Source organism: Rhyacophila brunnea, unplaced genomic scaffold, assembly GCF_057557595.1.
Source record: "Rhyacophila brunnea isolate RB1 unplaced genomic scaffold, BYU_Rbru_1.0 scaffold_3, whole genome shotgun sequence".
Taxonomy (NCBI): Eukaryota; Metazoa; Arthropoda; class Insecta; order Trichoptera; family Rhyacophilidae; genus Rhyacophila; species Rhyacophila brunnea.
The window spans coordinates 41368451-41378344 of record NW_028232965.1 but is presented as its reverse complement, the minus strand read 5'-3'; the positions used below and the strand labels follow the sequence as shown (position 1 = coordinate 41378344).

Below are 9894 nucleotides of genomic sequence, written 5' to 3'. Positions count from 1 at the left end.
AAGATCGGTTACTTCGACATCTATGACATCTAATTTTCACACAAATTTTGAAACACAATCTAACCAGACGAATTTGGTCACATTCATTCGTAAATATGTTCATTCAATAATATTATTTAAGCCATTTAACATAATTAAATAATATGCATATTTGGTAGATCCGCTAAAAATAATTCTATAGCTTTGAAAATATGATTGCAGGTTTCAACGTTGCATTTCATTGTAACTTCTTGGATTTTTCTAAATTCATTGGATTTATTTTATCTGACCGGTTTTTTAAATTTTTCCTATATGAATACGTCACGTCGATGATCAGCAAATTAATCTTAATTAAGGATCTTACTTTTTACATTTGGCGGATATTTATTTAGTGAAAAACTTATTATTTACATGACATAGTAATATAATAATTATATATACAATATTTTTCACATTCTAAAATATCAGTGCTGATGATACTAATTACATTTAGACCTCGTCAATATGTCGATGAGTCTACGAGTATATTAATCATGAACCGCTAATGAAATTTTAGCATCGAAAAATTCAATAAAACTTTCAATTATTTAAATTTAAAAATTACCATGAAGATGAAAAATATAAATATATTGTGTTCATTTTATCAACTATAGGGTCAAATTATTTACTTATAAACAAACAAGAGTATACAAATCAATTTGAATATCTTATATTTTAAAAATAAAACAACGAAATGCATTTTATTAATGACATCTTTTTAAAAGCTATTTCGCTTAGTCAAGCGTCTGTTGTATCAGAGGTAAAACCCGTTAGTGCAATGATAAACTTTTACACTTGATGAGTTTTTTATGTAGTAATTTTTGGGCTCCCTTTTCAGAAAATTTTTCTAATAAAATCATAATAAACCAAATCATCGGTACACACTCGGCTCGGTTTTAGTGGATTTTAACTAAAATAAAGGACCCACGACTTCCTAGATGAGAAGATTCGTCAGTAACAATTATATATTGTAGTCGTTCTGTGACCTTGGGGACAATTCATGGATATAGGAAACAAGAGCTCTAAATAAATCGGACCGGCTTGTGCCGACACCAGATTATTTTCTTATAGCATTTTCCAATTCTTTCAGAATTTCATTTTTACTCACCAATAACAAATACACACAGACAGTGAAGTGGTGAGTGTGCATGGTGGCTGAAGATGCCGAAAGGCGAAACCTGGATTCCAAAAAATTACTCAAATGCAAATAGTACAAAACTCAATTAGAATTTAAATTAAAATTCCATCAAGTACCTTCTGTCGATAGTATAAATTTTTTAATCTAAATAATTTAAATGTAACGCGTGATATAAATGCTTTTTGAACCGAAATTTTTCATGAGAAGTCAATTAGGTAATCAATCACCTAAGATATGTACCTATGTATGACGGTTTATAAAGATACAATAAAACATAATATTATCAATTAATAGTGGTTCACAGAAACTGGGATCCTTGAATACAGAAAGATATGCAAGATACTAAATGTAGGTATCTCTGATTTTACAAAAAAGAGTAACAGAAGGTGAAAGAATATTTCCTTCACTTTAAATACTATGTTTCTAATAATCAATCGATCGATAAAGGTGCAGTTTTAGAAGTGATATGAATTTATCCTTAATTTTTTTTTAATTGAATGAGACTTCATTGAGAGCAAAACAGATCACACAGTATCAAAAAACAGCCAGCGGTAGATTGGGAAAATTCGATTTCTAGGGTGGGCGGAAGAGATCTCGGATACATAATTTTAGATGCATTTTTTTAACGACCGGATCACATTGAACCGGTTTCAAAATTGATATAGAGCCCAACATTATCAGGGAGAAAATCGATAAGGGCGACATTTTAACAAAAGACTGCATTGGACAAATAAAGAAACTCAACGAGAACATTCTAGTATGTAACATAATTTCGCAATATTATTAAAAAAAACTCTAAATTCTAATTATAATAAATAGGCGGAGGAGGGACGGGCCCTCTCAGACGATCCGCTCGTAAAAGAGCAGGTAGGCCTGCGCCCGGAGCACTCTCTCCTCGGGGACCTCCTGCACTCGGCTGTCGGACACGTGGAACCATCTACCTGGCGGAAGGTCCACCTCGCATCCACCCACCGCCCCATCTCCCGACTCGTACCCTGACAGGGAATCATCTCCGTCGGGAGGAGAGTCAGGAGGTGAAGGTGGGGGTCCATCATCATCACCACCCGTATTGCCACCTGTGGGCAGAAAGCGGCGGCGCCGGTCCTCAGGGCCTGCATCCCCGCGCACCTTCACATATGCCACATAGTGCCCTCCGTGCATCCCGCCTGAGTGCTCCACTACCCCGTAGAGAGAGTAGAGGAGGCGGGTCTGGCCAGGTCGAACACTTGGCAGGGTTTTCACCCGGTCAGAACAGTAGGGAGCAAGGTCAAGCAATGCAGAAAAGTCCACATGCTTGGTCATTTTCCGGCACATGGAGCGGAAGCCGATCTGGAAGCGCTTGAGATGCAAGATGAGCACTGCAGGTGGGCTGGAGATGAGGAAGCGCTTGGTGGCATTTGTATAGCAGGTGCGCTGACCACCCGCCCGCTCAGTGCACGCCTCACACCCCACCTTATTGCTGCCCGTCATGAGCTCAGAGGCAGTGAACTGGTTGAGGCAGGAGCGCACACTATACTCCCCATCGCCCTGGCGCGGCGATGAGGCTGTCAACCGGTCGCCGAACGGGGACATCTCCCGCCTCCAGTCGGGGGACTCCGGCTCGGGGCCTGATGGAAGGGGTAGAGGGATGGGGAGGACAGGTAGCCGAGGGTCCGCGGCAGGTGGCGGCTGAGGACCGTCGATGCCGAGCGCATCCAGGCGGCAGCGAACATCAACGTGGGGCTCAGCCGAGGCAGACGGTTCAGTCTCGCCTGGTGGGGAAGCGGGCCGCGGTGGCGCATCCGGGCTGGCCACACCCGAGTCAGGGTTGGAGGGCGGCGGGCTGTCGGGCGCAGCGAGTGGGCGGTAGGGCAACGGGATGACAGGAGCACCGAGGCGGACATAAGGGGGTGGGACTGTGGCGTCGGCTCCCTCCGGGGAGGCATCAGCCTTGTCACCGTCCGGATCCACAGGACTAGTCCTAACTGAGTCTGAACTGACAATCTTCTCCGAGTTGTACCCTGACTCCATGTGGTAGGCGGGGAAACCGGCAACAGGCTCGGGCCGGGGACGCCGGGCATCGCCCTCCCTCCCCCCTGAATTCTCCTCCAGATTGTCTTCCACGTCAGCGTCGGACTGCTCAGATGAGGTGTTCCCCTCTTGTTGGGCGTCTTCCGTGTCCGCATTCCGATTCGAATCGCTCCGCTTGTCTCCGTTTGAGTGACCTGTCAACGGAAATCAAAATTTGAATTGATGAGTGACAAGGTACTACTCGCGTGAGAAATGATATTGACTTTGGCTCCTCTCCCATGTATACATTAAAGAATGGTAGAAATTAAAAATGAATTTAGGGTGGTGTGGTTGGTTGTTTTCACATAACATACCCATCATGAAAAACCCGTCAACAACCATGTTTAAAAACAAATCCCCCCATGAAAATAAAAACTCTCAGCAATTTCATAAACATAACAAACAATGGATACCAAAAATTATTTGAGAAAATAAATAGTTTAAAATAAGTCTTACAAAATCAAATTTTCCTCCTTTCCTTTAAATATTACAAAAGATTGGAAACTGTTTTTTCAATTTCACATGGACAGTTTTGACATGATCAGTGTTGAAATTAAGACTACAATAATTCACAGACATATTAAGTTACTTATTTATACACAAACAGTTAACCATATTTTGTAGAAGTTTAATCCTACATCACTTCATGATGGTCATAACAGCAAAAATTCAGGTAAAGTTTTAAAGAAACTACAAGTGAATATTAACTACATTGCTAGAAATGTTACCAGTCTCTTTGATTATGCGTTCAAAGATAATATCTGAAGAAAATTAAATTGTTATTCTGCTTCTATTTATTGCTTGTTGGTGCAACTTTGAAACTTTACATTGCGACATGTTATAATCAGTATGAAAATACAATTACAGCACACGTGTAGCAGAATTACATGAAGGTTAAACTCCGGCCGGGAGGGGTTTAAACAGGGTTAATTTCCGAGAGGTTTTTGTCCAGAGGATAATTGTCCGCATATTTTTATTTTAACTGTTGGCGAAAACTGCAAGGTTCGAGACGGCAATCTTAAAATCAATAAATCTTCGCATTTATGGAAATTTCTTTACTACTTATGCTCTGACGTTTCCCCAATATGCAGGCCACGCCACTACCATCATAAAATTTGTCAACAACTTTTAAAAATTTACTTCAGTTTACATATTAGTTAAAAATGTTACAATTTTTATCATGCCAACCAAAATTCATTCTGAAATAGGAAATGCAGGATAATATTTCAATGTAAAATGAACTTTTTGTATCAATAACAAATTCACATTAATTAAAATTAACAAAATTACAAATTTTGTATGCTTTCATTATAACGGGATCACTACTTAATAGTTATAGGGAGGCAATCCCTGCTTTAACTGCATTTAATCATTGAGAAAATTACATATAATATTAAATAACACCACAATACATAGGTACCATTACCTTTCTTGCTCTTTTTAAGTTTACGAGAAGCCTGTTTTTCCTTTTTCCACTGATGTTTTGATTGCTTATCTTCTGTACCTCCTGAAGAATTTGGTTGCTCTTCTGGAATGCATACAATTTTATCAAATGTTAATATGAGCGACAGACTGACAACTATAACTTGAGATCCGGCTGTTAAAACTAATAGGTCGCAATGAACCGGGAATATTCACATCGCCAACACCGCACCTCAAGTTATAATTGTCAGTTTATAACATTTGTTTCATTATAAATGTTGGGAAGCTGGGTGAGGTCACAATACATTTATGTGATTTCCTCAAATCCTATATTATTTATATTATATTAAAAAAAAGAATAATATAATAGAGTATCCTCCAGATAACCTTGCCATTGTACACAGTGACAAGGATTTGTGTGTATACGCAACCGTACAATTGTATTAGTAAAAGCCAGGCACTTGATTGGTTTACTCACGTACGCCGTATAATTGTATTAGTAAGTTCCAAGCACTTGATAGGTTTACTCACGTTTTAATTCAAAAAAATCTATTCCAAATGGCAAGGTTACGTGACGGCTACTCTACTTCTTAATTTTTTTTAATAATATAATACAAAAATACAAAGTCAAAAAAACCTAGAAATAAATGAAGGGTTGGGTTGCTATATCAGTGCTTCAATAGAATAATACAATCATCAAGGTAACATATTGTTTCAATATTTTAAATGGCAGAACTACATTAATCATGTCAAACTTCATTCTACATTTTATTCAAGAATATGCTCCAACTAGTAGGTATGTTTTCTCTGCATATTTAATTTACTTAATCTCTCATATGGATCGTGTGTGACTTTTAAGTATCTAAGTTTTGCTTGGCCGTGTTGCCATTTTCTGGATTGGCAATGCATCCCACGAGTTCTATAAAATCCGAATAGTCAATAACAACTTCAATTAATATCACAATAGTCATGCAATAATATTTTTTTAAATTCTATCAGAAGACATTAGACAAAACTCAGATGTGTCATGGAAGACAGATACCTACACATTTTATTTGAGTTTTGACAACTTTCATGACTTCTGAACTACTTATCGCCTGGAGCTATCTAAAAGACATATTAATTATGTTCCATATAGTGTGTATGTATGTAATGGCATATAGATTGGAAGGTCTTTTAGAGTCAATTATCTCAAGTTAGAACTTTTAATTAGGTAAACCATGCCATCTCCACATTAGGTTAACAGTGCTTGGCAATAATGGTTTATGCATATTCAAAACAAACGATCTACAGAATTAAGAGAGTAAACAAATGCTCGCTAAATGAGTATTTTTAATAACATACCTTGCGGTGGACCCTTTCTTCGTGCTATGGCAGGTGGCTGGGGTTTGTGTGCTGCTACAGGAAGAGACAAATCGAGGAAATATTCTGTTCTATTCGATGTATGATTGCATTCCTGGCACTCAAGCGTTGATACTAAAAATCCGCGGAACACCTTTGCAAACAAAAAAAAACGTTAAAATCATAAAATATTATTAAGTTTTTGTCTTCCATCATTGGACCGAAAGTTGCTAAAGCTGACTTGAATTTTTTATCCAGAATGTCTACATCGATACTATCACATTGTTATTATATGGCAACTTCTATATTCTGCCATCACCGCTTCTTCGGCTCCTTCACACACATCTCAATGCCCACGTCTCTTGTCAAACAATATGGACACAGTAATGTGTCACCAGAACATAGAAGTCACACTTTAGGGGCATCCGTATAATACGGGGGGTCCTGTTATGATGTGGCGATTTGCGGAGAAGAGGAAAATGTAAAGTCACAAAACTACCAAAATATAATCTCCTTCAAAAATCTGACATAATTTAGATAGGGCCATAAAATATTTTTATGACAAGGGGGGCCGTGTGATGTTATTAATGGGTGATCCCCATATTATTTCAATACATACGTCATTAATGTGATGATGTTACCTGCTCTGGTCGCAGCATGGTGTCAGAAGCTTGCTGTCCATAAAACTTTACTTTTTGCTTCATTTCGTCATCAATTTCAGACCGTTTTTCCTTAGAATTTAACCCAAGTTTTTGTAGAACGACTGTTTGGTATCGACGCAGGTCATCTGATCTAATAAACAAAAAGGCATCTTATCAATCATTAAATAATCATTTATAGCCGCCAAGCATTACCATTACACGTGGTGTCCAGTAGATTCTCTATTTACCGAGGTTGTATCTGCTGGACAATGAACCGTGATGAAATTGTCTCGACTGTACTGCGAAATGAGTACAAATAATTAAAAATTCTACTTTTGGTAATTATTTTAACATTAAGCTAGCCGTTTGAACCCTCTCTATGCAGTAATCTCACCTGTTGCTGCCAGTCGCCGAGTTTGAACGGCTAACTTTAAATAGGAGACAGAAACATTAATCTCATTTAGAATGATTGTATATATTATGCATGTTACAAAGTTTCTATTCAAATAGGTACAACATTTTCAAGTCAACATATTGCCATAGACCAATGCTGTCTTTGACTAAGAGTAAAATAATAATATGAAGTTGACCTTGAAGCATTGTTCATTATGAATCATAAGATAAATTGCAGCAACGCCTCCTCCTCCTATGGAAAAGAAAATGTGAATGGAATAGAGTAATAGACAAACCTGACACCTTCCAGAAGATGTCTGAGTAATTCGTGACTGTCATGCTGATCTCCTCCTGCAAACTGTTGTGTTTTCATAATTAAGCAATGGAATAGTTTCCTCGGGCTGTAAACATCAGACCGACCTGTAAAAAGAAAAGTTTATAGCAATTCTTATCAAAACCATTCCAAGATCACAAAATAAGAATTAACCAGAAATAATGATATAAATCAGATATAAAATTATAAGTATATTAGTAACGTTGCCTTCGTCAGGTTGCTATGAAGGTGATCAAGTGATATTCCATAATATGCTTGACTTGAATTAATATTGTTTAATAAATGGAAATAAACCTGATGTCTGAAGCTCCTGCAAGGTCTCCGCGAGTGCCTTGGTAAAACTGCCCCACTCTTCCAGCTGTCCTTGAATGGCCGGTAATTCTACTTCCCGCTCTGTCGGTTTCCCATCCTCTTCTTCAGATGTGACAGTCATTTTAAAGTTTCCACCTGGAAGTTCAAACTTCTCGCCTGCGATGGCCATCTCCTGCAAAACCGACGACAAGTATGGAGTCTGCACTAAACACTGCAGTACTGAGTTGAAGAAACAGGTGTTACCCATGTTTGAAAGTCCCCGCACGCGACATGAGGAAGGTGACGATGAGGTCGGGAGGATAGAGTGTATTTCGTTTAATGAAATATTTTGAGAGATTAATTCTTGATCCTCTGCAGACTTATCTTTGATAGTGACTGTTTTATTAGTACATGACGACTGTTTTTTCAGGTAGTCGATGATTTCTGGCAGCTTCTTAGAGCGTGCTGAACTGACTTCGTTGTTGCAACAGTAACAGTAAATGACCCATATCGTCGTGTTGATTGTCAATGCATGACTGTCTGAACGAGGTTTTTCATAATGCGCCAGAGCGTGTTTGTTTCTGGTGCGCCCGCAGAGCTGTGTACCACACTGCAGGCACATCCAGAGCGAGAGATCCGGCTCGAAGTCTGGGTCTGACACTCCGGGATTCTTGGTGCAATCAGAGCAGTCCGATGCGAACCCATTTTGTTTAAGGGCTTTCTTTAGTTTAGTTAAGTCGATCGATTTCTTGATGTGTGGACAGCTCGACGTGACGTTTTCGTCGCACGATTCCGTCGATTCATCGCCCTGCTCTCCGGGACCATTCTGTCTCTTTTTTTTTACCATCGTCCAGACGGGCTTCGGCCCTGATTTATATGTATTCTATTAGATTCAAAAAGAGCAATGTTCACATATCAGAAACCTTTAAATTGTATAATGAGTATACACATGAAATGGTATTTTCAAATGTCACTCTGTACAATGAAAATTTTCACTGGCGGTCTTGTACAGACTTCCGAGACCAACACACAACACAGAAATCATGAAACACGAAATTATAATTATCGGTATTCCAGTCGACATATATATAATATGAAATTGCAATGGTACTCCACTAGTCCACTAAAAAATTGGCCAAATGATTTGAAGCCTCATGGGTCAGCACGACAGCGATAAAGAAAATTCACATATGAAGGGATTGTTCTGTTCCATAGTTCCATTGACGTATGCTGTGTGACCAGTGTGCCACCTTTTCTATGCTGATTTTATTGCAAGGTTGTATTAATTATTGTATTTCTGAAAAAGTACACTTTAGGAACATTTTTCATCTTGAATCCTTAAAAAATATAGTATTTTATTATTTGGCGTAAAATTATAGTACTTAGGTACATATTTTACATCTTTCGTTGAATCAAAATGTATTGTAAGAGAATTATAGTACGGTTGGCAACACTGACCATAGAGAATATACAAATAAAACGAATAAAATTATTATAATTAGGGGGCAAAATAGTATTTTTTGAATTGGTATACATTAGAATATTGTCATTAATGCAGTATTTATAGGCAACCAATGTTTGAGTAGCGCGTGCTTAATTTTATCGGTTGATCATCACGAATAATCAGAAACTGATTTATAAATAAATTGTTAACAGAACTTCTCAAATTTTAGAAAGCAATATTTTTGGTTTAAAAAAATAGTACCTATTAAATTTACAGCTGCATCTTTACTAGAATAGTAATTGTTGATAATAGTCGCTTCAATGCTGTTTCAAAAAGACGACCCTAGTTTTTTAACAAAACACGTTGACTGACATTCATTTGTCTGTTTCGTTATAAATACTGACATGGCCCTGTTCTTCTTACATGAATATATAGTGGAAAATGCAGACAATAATCAAATTTAATGGCTTTGTATCTAGGGATGGATGACTTCCTGTCAGTGTAGATTTGATATGTCACACTAAACTTTGTCATACCTACTTATTTTCATTGAACTAAGAATACAAATAATGCATTCTTTTTATATTCTATCGAAACTGAACAAGGATTAGTATTCGACAACCTTTGGGTTTTTGAACATGTAATCTCTTCAACTTTTAGCTTACGTGTTTCTCCTTTTCTTCCTGCCTTCAAGTGATGGACCTGAACAGTGGGTTGCAATTTCATATCCAGCGACCGGAACAGTTTTAAAAAACTGTTAACAAGCATTCCTCATAAATATTAAAGTTTGGCCTTCCTGTCTCTTATCAATCACAATCTCTGC

General features: G+C 37.8%; 1 protein-coding gene across 1 annotated transcript; it reads right to left on the bottom strand.

Annotated features, from left to right (window-relative positions):
• Window positions 1-865: 865 nt before the first annotated feature.
• Usp16-45 (ubiquitin specific protease 16/45) lies at window positions 866-8819 on the bottom strand. Its single transcript, XM_085953417.1, has 6 exons — window positions 7631-8819; window positions 7299-7422; window positions 6610-6760; window positions 5972-6122; window positions 4632-4733; window positions 866-3360 (listed from the first exon to the last, which is right to left on the bottom strand). The coding sequence occupies exons 1-6, from the start codon at window positions 8472-8474 to the stop codon at window positions 1997-1999; spliced, it is 2736 nt and encodes a 911-aa protein (XP_085809543.1). The 5' UTR covers window positions 8475-8819; the 3' UTR covers window positions 866-1996.
• Between the last annotated feature and the right edge of the window lie 1075 nt (window positions 8820-9894).

Coding starts and splice junctions, on each gene's coding strand:
- Usp16-45 (XM_085953417.1), bottom strand. CDS start 8,474: ATGGTAAAAAAAAAGAGACAGAATGGTCCCGGAGAGCAGGGCGATGAA. Junction 6,761..7,298: donor CATCTTCTGGAAGGTGTCAG/GTTTGTCTATTA, acceptor TTTGTTTATTAG/ATCAGATGACCTGCGTCGAT. Junction 4,734..5,971: donor AAGAAAGGGTCCACCGCAAG/GTATGTTATTAA, acceptor TATGCATTCCAG/AAGAGCAACCAAATTCTTCA.